The sequence below is a fragment of the Myodes glareolus genome, chromosome 9 (assembly GCF_982192425.1).
Source record: "Myodes glareolus chromosome 9, mMyoGla1.1, whole genome shotgun sequence".
NCBI lineage: Eukaryota > Metazoa > Chordata > Mammalia > Rodentia > Cricetidae > Myodes > Myodes glareolus.
Window position 1 is genome coordinate 25,186,100 of NC_142034.1, and position 19,293 is coordinate 25,205,392.

The 19,293-nt window shown below is 55.2% G+C and overlaps 1 protein-coding gene across 14 annotated transcripts in view; it reads left to right on the forward strand.

Moving 5' to 3' along the window:
• The window catches only part of Srcin1 (SRC kinase signaling inhibitor 1), a 63,856-nt gene that overhangs the window by 7,437 nt on the left and 37,126 nt on the right, over positions 1 to 19,293 (forward strand). For 8 of the 14 annotated variants that reach the window (XM_048450871.3, XM_048450869.3, XM_048450876.3 and 5 more), the window contains exons 2-4: positions 715 to 777; positions 14,590 to 14,891; positions 17,682 to 17,780. In XM_048450871.3, the coding sequence (XP_048306828.3) occupies positions 715 to 777; positions 14,590 to 14,891; positions 17,682 to 17,780 (464 nt within the window). The remainder of the gene's footprint in view (positions 1 to 714; positions 778 to 14,589; positions 14,892 to 17,681; positions 17,781 to 19,293) is intronic. The other 6 variants (XM_048450873.3, XM_048450872.3, XM_048450880.3 and 3 more) reach the window with 3 other exon arrangements.

A 19,293-nucleotide genomic window follows, 5' to 3' on the forward strand; every position in this document is an offset into this window, starting at 1 on the left:
TTAGGAAGTTCTTCCGTGTAGAAAGAGAAGGGTATGAGGGGAGATATGGGGACCCTGCAAAAGGGCCTCCAGTAGAAATAGGACCGGAGCTTTTCACCGCTGCCAAGCAAGGTTTGCATTTGCATGCAAACACCTGTAGGCTGTGTAATGCCCGTGTCCTCTGTTGGAGACCGCTGGACAGGACATTCACCGCTGGTGGGGGGGGGGAGGTTAGGGATGAGGTTGCCAGGTTGAGGAAGGGTCTTTGGAGCTGGGGTAAGGGCGGCGAACAGCGAGGCTAGCCCTCTGACCTTGACCCCATTCCTGCCCAAAGTGAGAGACCCGGATAGGGGGAGCTGTTGGGCCCCCATGGGTGCTGCATTTGGGGTCTTAAATGGGCACCCAAGCCAAGTGCCTGCTCCCTAGTCCCAGAAAGAGGACCAGGGCTGTCTGTCTGACGAGGGGGGGGGCCTCAACTCTGGGGACCCCATGTTTTCCGTGTTGTTACTGTCTGTCCTCCTGTCTGTCCCCAAGTGATGTCTTTGTCCTTTTATTGCCTGCCCTTCCTCTAATCCCTGGTCTCTACCCCGAGGGGAGCCCCTCACACCCTGGTGACCTCTGAAGGGACAGCTCCTACAGCCCTGTCTTGCTGCACCCCGCCCCCTGGCCCAACCCTCCTGCCCATAGCTCGTTCAGCTCATTCATTGGTTTCCTCCTTTCCTGTCCCTCACCCAGGGCTCCAGCGAGCGGCGGGAGGGAAGCCGGCAGGACTCTGTTCCCTCTGTTTAAAGTCTCCAGGTTAGTAAGCCAGGAGGGAGCCCACCACGGTCACCTAGTCAGCACCCTCCGCTGCCTGCAAAGGGTCACAATGGGCCACTGGGAGGGCCGTTCCCAGGGGGCCAGGCATATGTCAGGGGGAGGGGACGGACGATCCCCGTGTGGGGAGGGCGTCTTGCCTGGCAAATATGTGTCTGTGTACACGCGTGCATGTGAGTGTGCCTGTGTAAGCACGCAGGCATGTATGTAGGTGTGTGTCTGTGGGCTGGGCATGGGCTAGAGGCAGGCCACCTCTGCTAAGACATGAGGCTCCAGAGGCTCTGCTGGGGGCGGGGTAGTGGTGGGAATGGTCAGGCGACCTCAGGACATGGTTTTTCAGTCGCCTTGCCTTTAGTGTCCACTTCACTCTGAAGAGTCACTGAGCCGGCGCAGGCTCCAGAGGGAGACCCAGCAGGGCCACGCCTTGCCACCCTGCCTGGCCATGGCTGCCTTAGGGATTGGTGTTGAGTGGTGGGGTGCACAGCATCTCTATGACAGAGACATCTCCCTCAGCGTCTCTGGGCAGGGGCCATGTAACGTAGCAGCGGTCTAGCCCCCAACAGTGGCATCCGTCCGCCACCCCAGTGAGGTGATATCTTATTCACTGACATCTTCTTGACTTGGCCTGCTAATGGTGGAAATCCCTTTGTACTGTCCTGTCCATCCCTGTAGAGTGTCCTGGGACCCATGCTGTCACCCCATCAAGCAGTGACTCAGAGTCCAATTCCCTGGAGGCTGGGAGCAGTACTGTCAGGCCACCGCTAAGGCCTTTCAGAACCTGGACTAGGACAGCCCTCTGCCCTCCTTCTGTGCTCAGGGCTAGCGGCTCAGACCACTGAGTCAGGATGGCCTGTGTTCAAATCCCCATTTAAGCTGTTGCAGCTGTGTGGCCTAGAACGAACCCCTTTCCCTGTCTGAGCCTCGTTGTTCTGAGTCACGGGGAGAATGCACATGTGACAGGCTGTGAAGAGGGACAGGCACTGACCCGTGAGGTCCTGCCTGAGCAGGGTGCTCTGGAGGTGGCTTCTCTTCCTGCCTCATGCCCAGGGCTGGGCTGGCTATGCCTAGGTGCTGTGTGGTACTGACCACCTACTCCAGAGCTGAGGGGCTGTGGAGCCCAGCTTGTCTGTGACTCTGTGTCCTCTACCCCGCATCCCCAACCAGGCAGACATGGGGTGTTGGGGGGAGGCGGCGCTCCTCTCCGCTGTGACTGCCTCTACCGCCTTGATGGCTTTTTAATAACTTTGCTCTGAGACAATCTGCGGAGCGCTCGTTTGTCTGCCTCTTAATTAAAATTACCGTTTTCCTAAAAGAGCAGCCATGCTTCTGCCCTCCCCAGCCTCAGCTCCTACCCGAGAAGGTGGGGAGGAGCCGGCATGCCCTCCTGAGAAGGCCTGGTCCTCCCTAGACCCCTGACAGGTAGATCTCAGGGGGCCTGTGGGAGGAGGCCTGCTCCGGCAGAGGGGCCAAGGCCTTCTTTTCTGCCTGTCTGCTTTTGGAATGCCCCCAGTGATGGAGGGGGTTCACTACTTCCTGAGCCTACTTTCTGCATTCATGGAAAGATGTGGCAGCCTCCGTCTTGCCTTGTTCTGAATGGAAGATGTGGATGGATTTTGGAATGGATGTGGGCATTGTTTGAATTGCTGTTGGGTGGGAGCCAGGGCACCCAGGGAGGGCTCAGTGCCTATTTTGCTGTTTTCAGGTAGTTCTGTGTGTTTCAGGGGCTCTGAGGGTAAGGCAGTGGGATGTGGGGTGCAATTACCCACGGTATGGCTGGTGCGGTGAGGCCATTAGCTTATGGTGGTGGTGGTTTTGGGGACATTGTGAGAGATGAGTTGGCTTAAGGTCTTTGCTATGATAGTCCCGTAGTTTACTTCCTATTCTGCTGTCCCCAGAGTAGTGCTGAAGATGCTGTCTTTTGTGGGGAGACAAAGCAGATACGACAGGAAATCATGCAACATGCCCAGGATCAGACAGATGACCCAAGTTCCAACCCTGCCTCCTCTCACCACCCTGCCTTCCTCCCAAAGCCTGCCTTGAGTCTAGCCTCCATCCCTCTTGTTGTTGGGGCAGTAGGAGAGCCATCCACTCACTAGAATGCAAGAGGCATTTCTTGTTAGTCCTGGCTCCTGAGAACCCACTGTGAGGTTCCCCTCTCTCATCCTCATTCCTCGGCCACATCTTTACTGTGTCCTGACTGAGGTGTTCCCACTTGTGCCAGGCCTGGCTTTCTGTATACACTAGGTCTTCTGTGGCTCCTCTTCAGGGACTGTATCTGGTGTCCACATGATCATGTCCACGGTCAGCACACGCCTGTTGTGTGCCAGGCAGTTTGGAGGTGCCAGGACGTATGGAACAGGGTATGTGCAGACTCCTTCTGTGACCTTTGCCAGGCCAGGATGCCTGAACAACAGGGTGACCACCCCAGGGACCTGTGGGCAGGCAAGGGCCCCTCTCCAGACCTCCCTCCCCCTCTGCTTCTGTCCCATCCCAGCAGCCCATGATGGCGGAGTGGTGACAGGTGCCGAGCGCCGCGATGACAGTGCTGCACATTCCCCCATAATTACCGTCTGATGAGACGCCAGAATTAGCCACCGCGTGAGCATGGGCATCAGATGCGAGCACGGGCATCAGATGCGGGCACGGTGCGGGAAGTGGCTGGGGGCAGGGAGCCGAGCCCTGGGAGCCCTGGGGTCCTGGGCAGCAGGACAGGCGCAGCACCCAGAGAGGGAAATGGGCCAGAAGGAGGAAGCGCTGTGTAGTTCATGTCCATCAGATGTCCAGTTGTTTGTGGTTTCCCACGCCCCAAGGTGACTGGGCATCTGTCCGGGGTTACTGGGGTCCCAGGCCACTAACCAGAGACCCACAGGCAGACGGAATACATGCTGTGTGCACCTTGGCTCCACCATGTTGGGCTGTGAGGAACAGTGGAGTTCAGAGCTGGGGGCCCCTGCACATGACCACCAGGCCGAGCCCTGAGGCAGATGGCTGGCTGGGAGGAACACGCAGGGAGGAGTGAGGGGCATCTGAAGCTCAAGATGAGGCAGTGTGATACTCCAGAGGGAGCAGCAGGGAGGTAAAGCACTGGACACCTAGCTGGACTGCTTCTGTCCTGGGCAGCCTCAGGGGGCGAGTGTTTTTATAGTGTGGGCAGAAGGAGATCACCTGGTACATTCCTAAGACCTTGTGTGGACCCTAGAACAGTTCGGAAGGACAGCAGCTGGGAAGGATAGTGACACCAGGGGCATTGCTCTATCAAGGCCACTGGAAGCCAGACCATCCAGGGAGGAGGACCTGTCCCAACAAGGAAGATATTGGTGTAGCAGCCTCCCTCACCCGCAAAAGGAGAGGTCATAACCTTTTCCTGGGCCCTGTGAGAGTCTGGGCTCTCCTTGCACCTTACTTTCAGGAGGAGGAGCCCACGTGATGATGGACACCTTTGCTCTAGTGAGGCCTCCATTCCTGGAGGCATCCAGACTCTGGCTGCAGGGCTGGTGCGCAGGGAAGACTGTCTCTGTCACAGCCTGGGGTCTGATGGGGGAGGGCTCCGAGTCTATCAGGTTGAAAAGAGGGGCCTCAGAAGTGCTCCTCCTCACTTGCTCAGCCCATCGGCAGGCTGCTGTCTTCCTGTCTGTCCTCTTAAGCCCCTCCCTTGCTCCAGCCCTGGAAACCAGACCTCTAGTCAGAGGATGGTGGGAACAGATGGGGACTTGGGGCTCAGTAGTAGAGGGTTCTGGGGAAGGAGAGCGGGAATCCTGTTTCTAGGAACAGGTGCCTGCACTCATCCGTGCCGTCTAGGGCTAAGTCACCCTTCCCAGGCTTTCGGCTCTTGACCGGTGCTCAGCCTGAGAGCGGCCTCACAAGGCTCCTTTGAGAGTTAGATGAAGTCATAGCTGCAAATGCCCTTTGAAGTGTGGTGCCCGAGGTGAGACAGGGACAGGCCCTGCTCCAGGCTGCATTCCTGCTTTCCTGGAAGCCCACTGGCTGACTTCAACCTCTCCTTCTCTTCTCTCCCTCCTTCCCTTTTTCCTTCCCTTCCTCCCTCTCTCCTTTCCTCCCTCCCTCCCTTCCTCCCTGTTTCCCCTTTCTTCCCTTCTTCCTTCCCTCTCTCCCTCCCTCCGTTTCTTGTACCAAGATGGAGCTCAGGGCTTTGCATTCTGCCGCTCAGCTATATCCCCAGCCTTGCCTGCCCGCTTTGCTGTTTGAGATGGCATTTAAAGTTAACTCAGGCTGGCCTTGAACTCTCTCTGTGGCCCAGGCAGGCCAGGACTTGTGGTTCTCCTGGGTCAGCCTCCTGAGTAGCTGGGATTGCAGGCCTTCACCATCCGGCCCAGCATTTTTTCCTTTAGTAGTCCTGGGGTGGAATCCAGTGCCTTCCAAATGTACTAGGAATGCGTCCTGCCCCAGCCCAGGGTTTCACCCTCTTTACTCAAGGGGCCTGGGTAGATGTAAGCAGAAGGAAGACCCCAGTCTTTAGCAGATACCAGGATACAAACAAGGGCTTGCCTCCTCCTTCCTGCCTGTTCTGGTGGAGGATTCAGGTTAGACAGCAGAGAGAACTTCCCCTAGCATCATGATCCTCATGTAATCAGGCTTGTTTTCCTGAGCCCTTTGCAACCCTGGCTCCTGTGTCCTCTTCCTCCACACCTCTCAGGACACTAGTCTTGTGTCCTATGGATAGAAATGGGGGGAAGGGAGGCTAGTAACCTAGTCTGGAGGGGAGGCCTGGGGCCATGTCAGCTGATAGGAGCTGGATGACCACATGCCTCACCTGTACCCCCCACCCCCAGGAGAGGCCAAGTCCCTGTAGCACAGAAGCAGGACCCCAGGAAACAACCTCAGCATTGGTGCTGGCTCATGGGTTATCACCAGAGTTAGCAGCCTTGAGGCTAACTGAGGGTTTATTTTACGAGTTCCAAACAGACCAGACACTTGGGGAGGCAAAGGGGGGGGTGCTTGTTGGTGCCTCCATGACAACCCCCGTTGCTTTGGCTTGTGTTTTGAGATAGGGTGCCATGTACCCCAGGCTGGCTTTGCACACTTATGTATCCAGGGATGACTTGGAATGCCCGATCGTCCTGTCTCTGCCTCTCTGAGTAAAATGCTTACAAACACAGGTAGCCAGCCTTCAAGCTAGCGTCCCAAGCCGAGCTGCACTGCTCCGACCCAGAGGTCGCACAGTCTCTCTAGGGACTCAGGCACAGGTGCCTGTCTGACCACAGCCTGGCTAGGGCTCCTTATCCCTTTGCCTGGCAGTGCCAGTGGATGGTGAGACAAAGCTGTTGGGGCTGGGCAGAAGCTGGGGGTGGGGGACCAGGTGACCCAGGATGTGTGTGCTCACAGTGCCGGCTGAGGCTCGGTGCTGAGACTATGCCAGGGTCATCCCCAGAGGAATGGTGTCCCTGAGGAGGCCACTGAGGGGTCTGGGGAAGCAAGGTCTGCTGTCCAGCATCGAGGCCCAAGATGAACACCTGGTGTAGAATAGACTGGGGTCTCTCTCTGCCTTGTAGTTGCTGTCTCTGTGCCTCTGTTTATACCTGCCGTGGCCCCGGGTAGGTATGCTGGAGGAAAGGGGATTCTGGCAATCTCTAAGTAGGGAGGCTTGATGACTCTCCCTTCCTTCCCTCCTCACTCCCCCCACCCCCATTGCTGCTTTCCTCTGTGAAGCCAACAGGACATCTTCCTTGGGCGCATGAGCGGCGGTGATGCCATGCAGGCAGAAGCTTGTTAACACTGTTCTCTGTGGGCCCACGCCAGGGCTGTTCCAGCCTTTCCAGTCCCCGCTTCAGATGGAGGGTGACTTGCTCCTTCCTGCATGTCCACCTCCCCTTTTCCAGGGACGCCAATTAGGCAAGGCTTCATTGGAAGTGAGAAGAAAAAAAAAACCACAGCCCCATCTGACAGCTAGTGAGAGGCCGTGAGGCTAGGGGTGGATGAGCAACCGGCCTCCGCTCACCCCCCCCCCTCCCCGGGGCCCTAAGTCCTGCGCTGTGAACAGCTCGAGCACCTGTCCGCACCTGTCCGTGATCAGCTTTAGAGAGGACTGAGGCCTGCAGAGACGCCTGACCTCCTCAAGGTCGCAAAACTAGTTATTGGCAGAACTGGGTTTGAGCAGAGCTGTGTTAGCTGCAGACTCAGTGATTTTTGGGTAATGCCACAGCTTTGCCTGCTGTGTGTGGGAGGGAGGAGCAGGGACCAGAGGGAGGCCTGCGTGTTTGAGGTTTTGATTTTGTGGCTCATTTGGAAACATCTGAATGTGTGGTAAGGTTGTAGTGAGACAACCTTGAACTCTGTATGTGAACCCCTCCCAGGCTGGCCTGGGGACCTGGGGTCAGGCTGGGCCGTGACCCCTGGCTGTGTCTTTAGGCCTGAGCGCTGTTGTGCTGTATGATCTGAATTGGTGGTGAGCTTTTATGTCCCTGAGCCCTGCCTCTGGTGAGGGGCTCCCCTGGGAGCTGCCTTCTGGGAAGAGGCATGGAGACCCAGCAGATTTGTGTTATGCTTCTGTCTTGGCCCCTAGCCTCTTTGTGATTGGTCAGGTTTGTTCTCCAGGCCTTCATTTCCCTTCTGTGAAAAACATTTGACTGAAGTAAGAGCACCCTGGGGTTTCTTTGGACACCGATGGGGTCAGCAGGAGGGCATCATTACAGTGGGCTTCAGGCCTCCCTGTCTAGGAGGTAAGAGCTGAGAGGGGTCACAGCCTACCAGGGTTGTTGACCCACCTGTGCTGGTCTAGGAGAGTCAGTAGACTTGTGTGTGCCAGGACTGACTGGCTCTTCCCAGGTGCTCAGCGCTCTCTGGTGATAGTCAGTCCTGGGGTGTCCTTCAGGACCATTAGTGTGTGTAGAAGGGCACCCCTGCTGGAAGAAAGCCTTCTTAGTTAAGGGTGGAGACAAGGCCCCCACCCTGAAGAGGCCCTCAGTGCCTTGAGGAGGCCCCATCCCATAGGGTAGATGAAACTATAATGTTAGAGGCAGGCTGTGCCCTGCCCCTAGGGAATGATGCTCAGCTGGATGCTGGAGTCCAGAGGAGGCTGGGCGGCTGGGGGGGGGCAAGCATCATGCTGTGCTCAGACTAAGGGGACTGGGGCTATTCCTACTGGGCTCGTGACAGAGGACCCAGACAGCTAGCTAGCTGAGGTGGTTGAATGATCCTGTGGAAAGCAACAGAAACTCCACAGGGAGCTGGGGAAAGCGCAGACCCCGCCCTACTGCTCCTCCTAGGCAGGTAAGCTGTCCCTCCCCAGCCCTGAGGAGGTCCTTTAATTAGATTCCAACTCGTTTAACCAACTAAGTGGCCTTCAGTGGGTTTTAAATCTGCGCAAATTGGTTTGTGTTTTTCTGCCTGTGTGAGGTTGTGACTGGCGGGGCCAGCACCAATCCTCTCTCCTCCTGGCTTCTCCTAGGGCTCTTTCACCTCTTGTCCCCCTTGATTCTGGATGCCCAGCTTCCTGGGAATGGAAGAGAACACAGGGGCACAGGTGACAGTCTCCTTCCTGTCCCTTATCCCCAGAGAGATATGCCTTCCTCATTCACCCCACCTTCCAGGCCCTCATATTCCCAGGAGGCAAGTCTGGTCCGAAGCTCTCCACCAGGGCTCTGGAGATCACTGAGTCGGGTAGGGGAGCCCTGGCTGAATCACGAGCAGATGCGCTCTTGCCTTGCCCGCCACATGTCCATGGCTCGGGAGTCCCAGAAGCTGAGTCCACCTTGAGGAAGCCGAGTTCTGCCCGACCCCTCCCTCTGTCTTCCCAGTTCCAGGCCAAAGCCAGCCTTCCTTAGGAACCCAGTGGTGACAGTCTGGATTGTCAACCACCTCCCTCATGTTTTCAGCTCCTTTCCCTCCCAGATCTCCCTCTCATGGGACCCCCTCCTCCTTCTTCCTTGTCCTCCCTCTGGCCCGGATGAGGTTCTGCCAGGATGGCCTGACTTCTAGAGAGTGGAGCCGGGCTGGCAGAGCTTGGAGAGTTGCAGGGTGCAGGCATGGGGGTCCCTGGCTGGGGGCTCTTGTCTCAACCTCTCTCAAGCTTGCTTCCTCCCCACCCGCATCTCCGAGGCTCTTGTTGGAGTGACAGGAGACTCAACAGGGCGCTGGGCATTAGCAATTTAGGGGGATATTACACAGGAATGTTTACAGAAAGGCAATTGCCTGGAAAATGACTTTGGTGGCTGTGGTATGGGGCGGAAAAGCTGGTTCTAGAAAACAGAGGCAGATGGGCTTCTGCTCCAAGGACCCACGGACAGATAAGCAGGGTGAGGGGCAGGGCACCCAGAGGCCACAGCATTGGCCTCCGCTGGGCAAACAGGGGCAGGCATGGCTTTTCCTTATAGAGCCTTGACATTTAAGAAGCAGATCTGACCTCTGACCTTTGCCCTCTGGCCTCTAGCCTTCAAGCGCATCCTGCTTTCAGACTGAAGCAGGTGCCCGTGGAATGAAGCTGTCAGGCAGTATTAACCACGGCAGCGCCTCAGGGCTGCTCCTGGGTGACTTGGGCGCCTCTTGCTCTGTCTATAGAGGGGACACCAGGAGCTCTGTTGCCTGCACACGTGTGTGTGTGTGTGTGTGTGCTCATGAGCAGGGTACTGTGGCGTCCGAAGCAGGCCTTCTTCCTCTCCTGAAATCTCTGTCTCCTTCCCCCATTGTCCCGACTGGTGGTGTGACTGGCTGTCTACTGACAGCGTCTAGTCTCCCTCTTTCTGCTGCAGCCCCTTTCCTTCAGGCCCCTGCCTCTGTCCAGACCGTAGATCGGGAACACCTGTGACAGCCCCCTCTTCCTAGAGAGTAATCTTGCCTAGCCTCTTGGTGTCCATGCCAAAGGAGCTGGCTGTGTCTGAGAGTCCTTTCCTGTCACTTTCCGTCACAGCAGCTCTGATCTCCCCTCCGTTTTCTCCCCCCCCAACATCTCTTCTGAAGATGATGTCATGTTCCAGCGCTGCCCAGCGACAGGCAGGGGACAGAGTAGATGGTGACATCCAGGGTAAAGAAGCCAGTTGGGGCCGAGAGTGATGACTTTTGAGAGGATGTCATTGAGATGCTGGGATCTTCAGTCTTCTAATGAGCTACAGTGATCTCATGAGAAAGAATGCGGTGGAGGGTAAAAATAAATCGGGCCCATAAATAAGCTGGGGGAGGGGTCTGGAAGCTGCTGAACAATGTTTCTATGAAGCACCTGCTCTTTATCACAGCCAGCCACTGGGGGGCGCCCACTGCTTCCCATCACCCCAGCGGGACCACCTTCCCCTTCCCTTTGCCCAGGCTGAGCTGAGTGAGGTGATGGAGCCCTTTTCTACTTCTTCCGTCCTGATGCTCCATTTTGTAATCCCTGGCATCTGCCCAGTCGCCTCGACTTTCCCATTCAAGAATCTTAGAGCTCGGGGTGTCTGTGCATGCCTGTAATCCAGTACTTGGGCAGGTGGCAAAGGCAAGACTTTGAATTTGAGGCCAACCTGGGCTACACAGTGAATTTCAGGATAAATGTGGAGAATGTGTCTCAAAAAAAAAAATCCCAAAAGGGAAGGAAAAAAATTATAGTTGGCCTTTTACATATATGTGCCTCAGAAAGAGGAGAGACCCTGTACCCCTCCTTTGGCTCTCTGGCTTTTCTAGTGCCAGACCCCTCCCCTAGCACGCCCAGCCCCTCCCCCACACTTGCTGAATTCCCTGCCTCTGCTGCTGTCTTCTCCATTCCCATATTCCTCCCGCCTAACCACCTAGCCGCAGCCAGATCCCTGAGTAGCATTGTTTTGGTCACTGGGCCTGGAGCCTGATGCCAGCGTACTGGACTCATCGATCACCCTGGCTTTTTTCCCTTAAACTGTGCGGTCTGGAGAGAGTCAGGGCAGCTAGGAGGCTGTGCTGGTGGCGGGATTGGCTCAGAGAGAATGGGGAGAACAGTAATCCCCCACCAGGAATGTCTCTCACTGGAAACGATACGCTTTCTCCAACATTGTCAGTTTCTCCCCTGTAGGGCAGGGTTTTGAGGTCAACACCCCCGGTTTACAGAGTGACCCCTGACTCATCCATCAGGAGAGGGCCTGCTTGGCTGAATGTCTGATTGATTGGGGGAGAAGCCGATTCAGCCCGAGTGAAGGTGACTTGGCCACAGTCTAACTTTAGGTGCCCTGGCTCTAAAAGATCGAGGTGCTGGGATGCAGCCCAGTTGGTAGAGTGCTTGCCTAGCGTGCGTGAAGTCCTGGTCTTGGTCTCCAGTTCCGCTTAAATCAGGCACGGTGGCTCATTCCTGTAATTCCAACACTCAGAAGCGAAGTGGAGAGGATTGAGGCTATCCTTGGCTACACAGGAAGTTTGAGCCCAGCTTCGGGTATCTGGAACTCTGTTGGGGTGGGGGAAGGGAATAGACATAGTGAAAGAGGATGAATGAATATAAACGATTCTCCTTTGATCATTCCTGAACTGGCTCCCTCTTCAGTCCAGGTTGGTCCTCCCTGCTCCACCAGGCCCTGTAAAAAGACATTCCATATATACACAGTCGGACATCAGGTCCTGGGTTACTTCACTCTCTGAGCAAAGCCTCCGAAGTCCTCAAACTGATTCCATAGCCGTTCAAATCCCAGCCCTTCCTCCTCCCTGCCATCACCATCCTGGGAGAACTGGGTAGCTCCTAGGGCTCCCCATGGTCATCATCTGCCTTGGACCAGTGCACCATCTCCCCCATAGCAGAAATGCTGATGTCGTCCTAGGAGTGAGGAAGGAAGGCTGGTGTGGGGAGCAGGGGTGGAGGAGGAGAGCTTTTGGGGACAGAGTGAAGTCCATGTGTGTCCAGAGCCCTCTGGGGCACAGGGGGCCAGCAGGAGAAGAGGTGGTCTGGGTCCAGAGTTAGGGCTGGCAGCAAGGCCAGGCAAAGCACACATGGACAGAGGGAGAACTCAGAAGTGCCCAGTGCCCTAGCTGTGGAGGTCTTGCCTCCTGTCCTCAGTAGGGTGTGGCCCTCTAGGTGTCAGTGAGGGAGAGTGAAGGAAGGAGGGAGGTTGGGGTCTACACTTACAGAGTGCTCAGCCTGCTTCCCCATCCTACCTGGCCTCACTCACTGGTCACCCTGGCTCGCCACAGGGTCTGAAGCTGTCAGGAAAATGGCCTCTGTCCACCTAGCCTGACTCAGTCAGCAGACTTCTTCCCCAGTTTCTTCTGTTATCAGGGAGCTGTTTGCTTTGTATCAACTTAATATTGCTTCTGTTAACACAGCTTCACTTTGAACTTGACTGTATACACTTAAGAGGGAACTTATCTCATTACCACCCCAGGAACAAGATCTATAAAACCAGCGATTTGGCCTCCCCTCAGATTTTTTTCTAATTCTTATGAAAACAAAAGTGTAATCGATAAAGTATAAAACACTCAACTCCAGCTGAGGCAGAAAGATCATAGTTCAAGACCAGCCTGAGTTATATATCAAGACACAAAATAGTTAAGTGAATAAGCTATGTGTCATATGTGGGGCTGGAGACATGGTTCAGTGGTTAAGAGCACTGCCTGCTCTTCCAAAGGTCTTGAGTTCAATTCCCAGCAACCACATGGTGGCTCACAACCACCTGTAATGAGATCTGGTGTCCTCTTGAAGAAGAGACCTAATCAGTCCTCCTTATCAACTTAGACCATGAAACTCAACTTGGACAAGTTCAACAACAGAACTGCCATATATGGGCTGCCCCCCAAAATTAATATATACATGCAGACACACATGTATAGATAGATATAGGTATAATGTCTTCAAAGTCATCGCTGTGTGTTTGGACCTCACTTGGGGAGCCTCACAAAGGATAGCAACTGTGATGAATAAAGGGTGCCTGTGCCTGGAAGGTCAGAGATGGTGACTCAGACCCTGAGCTTTGTGGGGGATGGGACCAGACCGTAAAGATGGACGCCTACCTGATGTGTTGTATGCTCAGTGTTTGCTCTGCTCAGTACACAGTATCATCTGTCCGGGGAGGTATGGCAGTACAAACCTAGTCACATTGGGGTCACACCAGGCCTCTGCTACTCCTGTAGCTTTAGACTTGTCATTGGGTTTCTCTGAAATGGGGACCACAATAATACCTACCAGACAGGAGTGTCGAGAGCCGTGTCAATGGTGGCGCCCTTGTAAGCCGATGATTTAAGTACCTATGGGAGGTGTTGTCCTTGTGGTTTAATGAGAGAGGCTGGGTTGTCTGGAGCTTTGAACCCCAGTTACACATGCCAGGGCCGCACTCTGGAAGAGTGTGTTGTCTGTGTTAGGGTGGCTCCCCCCAACCCCCTCTGTGTGTGTGTTGGTGGGTGGAATGTCCATATGCTGGTGGTGGTGGGAGGTTCTGTGTGTGTGCACGCATGTGCATATGTGTGTTGGCAGTGAGGTAGCTAGTCTTGAAATGTGGCTCGGCCTCTTCTTTCCTCCTGTGGTTGGATGTCAGGTACCTGGTGTGGCCCCGGTAGCAGTCCTGGTAAACAGTTGTGTGGAAGGAAGGTGGCTTTCGTGAACCTGGCTGAATCCCAGGATCCCCAACCTTAACCTTATCTCCTTTTTTTTAAAATTTTTTATTTTTTGTTTGTCGAGACAGAGTTTGGTACCTGTCCTGGAACTAGCTCTTGTAGACCTGGCTGGCCTCGAAACTCAGAGATCTGCCTGCCTCTGCCTCCTGAGTGCTGGGATTAAAGGTGTGCGCCACGACCACCCAGCCCCTTATCTCCTTTTGCCCCAGTCTGTTCTTCCAGACGTTCTGTAGTGGGACAGTTGCTGGTGTGCATGCAAGCCTAACTGGTGGGGCCTGACGCTCCAGTCCTGCTGAGGTCATGCTTAGGGGTTGCCACTCCATGGGCTGTAAGGCTTGGGTGGGAGGTATGGAGACCGCTGGCTCTCATGGGGTAAATTCTGGGGGACATGGCAGGTAGGCAGCTCTGTATTCCTTGTCTGGAACGTGACTGATGTGGATACCCGGCAGGGCCTGCTTTCCTTGGGGGTAAGGGTAGTGGGAAGCAGTGCCAGGCAGGAGAAGGAGGCTGAGGGAACTTGGGAGGGGGTTAAGAGTGTGGAGACCTCAACCCCCGGCCTCCCCCACCCACTTCTGTTTGTCCGTTGTGCGTCACTTCTGGGCCTAGAACTTGCATATGTGTTGGGAGGAGAGCTCGGAACAGAGAGGGGAGCGGGGAGCCGGCCTGTCTTGTCTGCCTGCTTTCTCTTAAGTTTGTCCCAGTCCATCTCTCTGTCTTCTCTGTGCCCAGCCTTTACTGTCTGTCCATCTGTCTGTCTCTGGGAAGGGAGGGAAAGGGAGTCTCTCTGCCCCAGATTCTGGGCCTCCATCCTTGGAAAGGAGCCCTGTGACTGACCTTTGTCCTCATCCCACCCTCATAATTCCTTGGTCCCTTTCTTAGATAACCCCCAGCCAGAGGCTACAGCCCTGATATGCAGGTTTGAGGAAGGCTCTCCTAGCTCCAGCTTCTCCTTAGAGAATGTTCTAGAGCACAGTGTGGCTCATTTCCCTATCTTTAGGAAGGGGACCGAGTATGTAGTTAAAGAAGTGGTCAGGACACCAACAATACCCCTCCCCTTTCCCTGTCCCTATGTCCATCAACTTCCTGTGCCTGTTCCAAAGCCCACCAAGCAACCTGCATCCAGGACCTGCTCCCTACCCCTAACTTGGAATTCTAGGTTCACCTCATATACTCTCTGACCCTCTTCCCCTCCCAAAGGCCCCTCTGCCCTAGTCAGGCCCTGCCCTGCCCCACAGGGATCCTTGTGGGAGATGGGCAGCCCCTTGGCATGGCATTCTGGTGACCTTAGATCCTCTCCCCCTCTCACAGATCCGGAGCGGAGCAGCCCTCCCATGCTGTCTGCTGATGATGCCGAGTACCCTCGGGAATACCGGACCCTGGGGGGTGGGGGCAGCGGGGGCAGCGGGGGCCGGCGCTTCTCCAATGTGGGGCTGGTGCACACCTCTGAGCGGCGGCACACGGTGATTGCTGCCCAGAGCCTGGAGGCGCTCAGCGGGCTCCAGAAGGCGGATGCTGACCGCAAGCGAGATGCGTTCATGGACCATCTGAAGAGCAAGTACCCCCAGCATGCCCTGGCCCTGCGAGGTCAGCAGGACAGGATGCGGGAGCAGGTGAGTGTGAGCAGGGGCCGGGGTCTCTAGGTGATCACCCAGTATTTTATGGCTGGGCAGAGCTGTCATCCTGGAGTTGGGGAGTATTGTTCCCTGGGCCGTGGCCCTCTTTGGTCTTTCCTGGAGCCTGGGGGAGAAAGGAGTGGGGTTTAGTCTCCAGGTCCCTGCCATCTGCTTGACACATTGGAGCGTGGGTTTGGGCAGAATGTTGGAAGAAGGGCTGGAAGGTGTGTCTTGGAGGCCAAAGGAATGATTCTGAAGAAGAGAAGGGACGCTTTTGGTGCTGAGGGCGCTGGGCCTGGACCCAGTGGGACAGTTGAAATGCTTAGCTATGGCACATCTCTCAGCTTGGGGGCTTCTGAAGGCTGGATCTAACCCCTCCCCAGTCCTAGCCTGAAGAGAACTCAGAACTGGGGACACTACCTCCTTTGAGAACACAGACTGGCCTGTGTGACTGAGCTGGAAGCCTGTGTGTGCCTTGGCTCTCTCCTGCCCTCCCCTCCCCCCGCCCAGAAAGGCTTAGGGAGGGGCTGGGCCTCTGCCTCTGGCCCAGGACCTGCATGGGTGGGGCTTCTCCTCTCAGCCTTCCCCAGCCTGGACTCCTTCACATCCCTCTCCACCCAGACACTAGCTTTGCTCTGAATTCCTTCTCTCAGGACTAGCAGTCTATGTCTAGGCCTGCATTGGCAAGGGGACCATTATGGCTGCTGTGTCTCATCTCTGGGAATCCCAGCATTGTCCCCTCTGGGAGAAGGTACACAGGGGTCCACTCACCAGTGTCCTTCAGTCACGCTGAGAAGTGTTGGGCCACAGTTCCTTTTCCAGGTGCTACTCAGTGTGACTAGGGATCAGAGGAGGGACATGCCCCCCCCCCCATCACAGAGATCAAGGGCAAACTGTCATGTTTTGGGGGCCTTGCTTGTCCCTCAGAAGTCCTTTCTAGTTCAGTCTGGCTTTTGCATTTTCCTGGCTTCAGAGTCCCCCTGGGAGCAGGATTCAGGTTGGTGAGGATCAGGAGGAGTTTTAGACATTGTGTGAGGGTCCTGGTCAGTTGGGAGGGGGCTTAGGATGAGGGATTCCAGTTACAAGGCCTTATGGGAAGGCTACCTGGAGGAGGCAGTACCTACATGAAGCCTAGCAGGGCTAAGGTTTGAAGAGAGGAAGAGAATGCTGCATCCGCAGGGTGCTGGGGAAGCACATGAACCTGAGTCGATCTGGAGCAGGGCACAGAAGTCCTTCTGGATGGTACAGAGACTGGGGGTGTGTTCAGGGGGACATGTGGTGCCAGAGTGGGGTGGGCCAGCAGAGGACAGGAGAGTTATGTTTGTTATGTACAGTTATTGAATCTGGGAGTCGGGAGACTTGAGGCAGGGGAAGGAGGAAGTGAAGGAAAGGGTAGTTTGGACAGAGGGGCGGGGGGGGGGGGAACTAGGCAAGGGTTGTTGGTTGTCTAGAACTATAAAGGAATGACAGAAAAGAACACAGCTAAGGGCCAGTCTGGTAGCAGGGGGCTGTGGGTTTGATTCCCAGCACTGCACAAACTGGCTGTAGTGGTTGCTACAGGTCTGGAATCCCAGCACTCTAGATGGGGAGACAAGATAATCAAGTTCAAGGCCATCTTCAGCTACCAACCTGGGCTACATGAAACCCAGTCTCAAAAACTGAAATTGAACTCTTGATTGACAGGGAAATAGATGTCAGTCTCTGGGAAGGAGACAGAAATGGGTGAGAATCGTAGGGGCGGGGTGGGAAGTTGGGAGGGGGCTTCCTAGGATGCCAGCTGGATCCCTTACATACATTTCCGTACTCCAAAGCACTGGCTTCAGGAGACCTGAGAGCAGCCAAGACAGAGACAGAAATGGGAGTGGGGCATGAAAGGGCCGTTAAAGCAGTATATGATGGTCAGAGATGGGGCTGTAGGACAAGTGGTGCCAATGCTTCAGAAGTCTTGGTGGGTCTGGGCAGGGGTAAGAAGAAGCAGCGGCCAGTTTCAATGGTTTGGAGACCAGGCATGGCGAGGAACTGGACACCCTAGTTACACACCTTTCTGGGAGGTTTAGCAGGAAAAGCTTCAAGAGGTACCGAGTCTAGCATGGAACACTTATGTGCATTGGTAGGTGGAGGCTGGTGAACCCTTAGCAAGTAATTAGCAAGTACTTCAGGAGTGAATGGAAGCTCAGTCATGCTCAGGTTCATGCTTTTTGTCAGTCCTGCCCTCATCTGCCCCCTTAGAGGCTCAGTGGCAGGACCCAGGGCCCTTTTAGTTGAACAAAGTACCATAGCATGGTGCAGCAATGGTGTGAAGCTGGGCAAACATTTGGAGAAGGAGTGATTGGTTGACAGAGAGAAGTATCAGGGGCCAGAGGACCAGGGGCAGGAGGAAACAGTCTCAGAGGAGTCAAGTCTGGTGGCCTGGGTAGAAGGAAGTCACTTTTACAGAGATGGCACAGACAACAGGAATGAGGTCACTCCCGTCCAGCGATCCTATCACTGTGAGGTCCGAGGCGACCTCCTTGGGAAGGAGAGAAGGCAGATGTTCAAGGATTGTGCAGGGAGGCTTTGGGAACTGGAAATCAGGATTCTACCAAGTGGCGAAAGCCTGTCCTGTCAGAGGAAAGACAGACAAACCTGCAGATAAACTTGGGGCCCTCGTTAGAGTACCAGCCACTGTGAAGAGCCCATCTTCCCTGTGCCAGGGCTTGCCCTGGGAGCATCCATCCCACACTGTCCCATCCCAGCGGCTCCTGCCCGCTCCCCCTAATGGGGTGTCCCCTTGCTTCACACACACAGGTCGGCGGCTGGACCGTGGACCCTGTGTGCCTCCTCAGCTCCCTCTGTTCCCACCTTCACGGCGATTCCACCCCCTCCGGGGCTGGCCAGCCTGCCCAGGTGAGCCACCCATCTCCCTCCAAAATCCATGGCGGAGCTTGGCTTTAGGGAGACCCTTTTTTTGTAGGGGGGGAGATTGATAATTTTTATTTTGCACCGCTTCTCTTTTATGTATGAACCCTCCATTATCAGGAAACTTCCATGCCCCGTATCCACATCTCCCCTGACTGATTTCTTACCATCGCCTCCTCAAACCTATCCCTTTTGAGGGATAGTTATGCTTTAAAAACAAACAAACAGTTGTTTCTGTCCTTTAAACAAGAGGACCTACTCTTGTTCTTGGGCTTTTAGGAGCCTCTTATTATTCTCATCTTATTGCCCTTTCTGTGCCCGACTCTTCTGTTCCGAGTCGAGCCTGTCCCCCTTCTGACCACCAGGAAGTTCTGCGTGGTGCCTTTCTCTTACCCTTCATATAATTTTTAAAAAGAACTAGGGGTCTAGCCATTGCTTCTGAGCCTGTTTCCCCATTCCTCACTGAGCCTCATTTTCCCTGATAGGAGGATAGATTTTAGCATATGCTCCCAGCTCAGGCCTGGGCACTGCCAAGGGAGAAATAACAGGCATGGGGAGGGGGTCAGGGAGTTTTGAACTTGCTGGTTATGGTGTAGGTCGGAGGAGGGCAGCAGCTGCCAGTCTAGTTCTTCACGCACCAGAGTAGGCCAAAGCTTGGTTTTCCTGAGAAAAGTGAAATGAAAGGGTATTGTGACAGATGAGGATGCAGTGAGCCTCTAGAGCTGGGGCATCTGGACTGAAGGAGCATGTCTAGTAACAGCGTGGCACACTGGGCATCATTCTCAGGATATGGAGCCACTTCCTTCTGAGCTCTCAGCCTCGTTTTGTCTGGATTTGGGGAACAAGGGAGCAGGGGGCGTGCCTGGTATCGAGGCTGGATGATGACAGGCGGGAGAGAGATGTTCCGAGTGGCAGTGTGTGGCGGAGACCACACTCCGAGGGTTGGGACCGTGATGGTGATGGACTGCAGACAGGCACAGGATGGACAGGCAGGTCCTTGGTGCCTCAGGTCCTCAGGTGCCTCAGGAGTGTGCGTCAGGGATAGGGATGAGGTGAAGGGCAGGAACGAGGCTGGATTCGAGTGGGCTGAGTTGTGCCCCGTGGTGAAGTTCAGGTCTGTCTGCCTGTCTGGAATTCTGCTCTGAGGGAAGGAAGGAGAGTTTGTAGGGGACCTTTGTCCTAGAGCTCCACGATATGCACAGCGTCTTGTCATCTCTTGATAGAGCTCATCACACTCCTCCCCACCAGGGAGAAGTCTGAGCTTCATTTTTTTGTAAAGCTAAGGCACAGAGACACCCAGCAAAGGACCAGAATCACACACAGCAAGGCGGGATCAGAGGCCAACAAGGAAGCGTAGACATCTTAGGCCTCCCCGGACTCAGTCAGGGATTAAGTCATGGAAGGATTAAAGGGGCAAAAGGGCGCGGCTAAGAGGAGGCTAAGGGCCAGGAAGGTGGGGGTAACTAAGACCTTTGGGGATGGGTACAGTGAAGAGGATCCT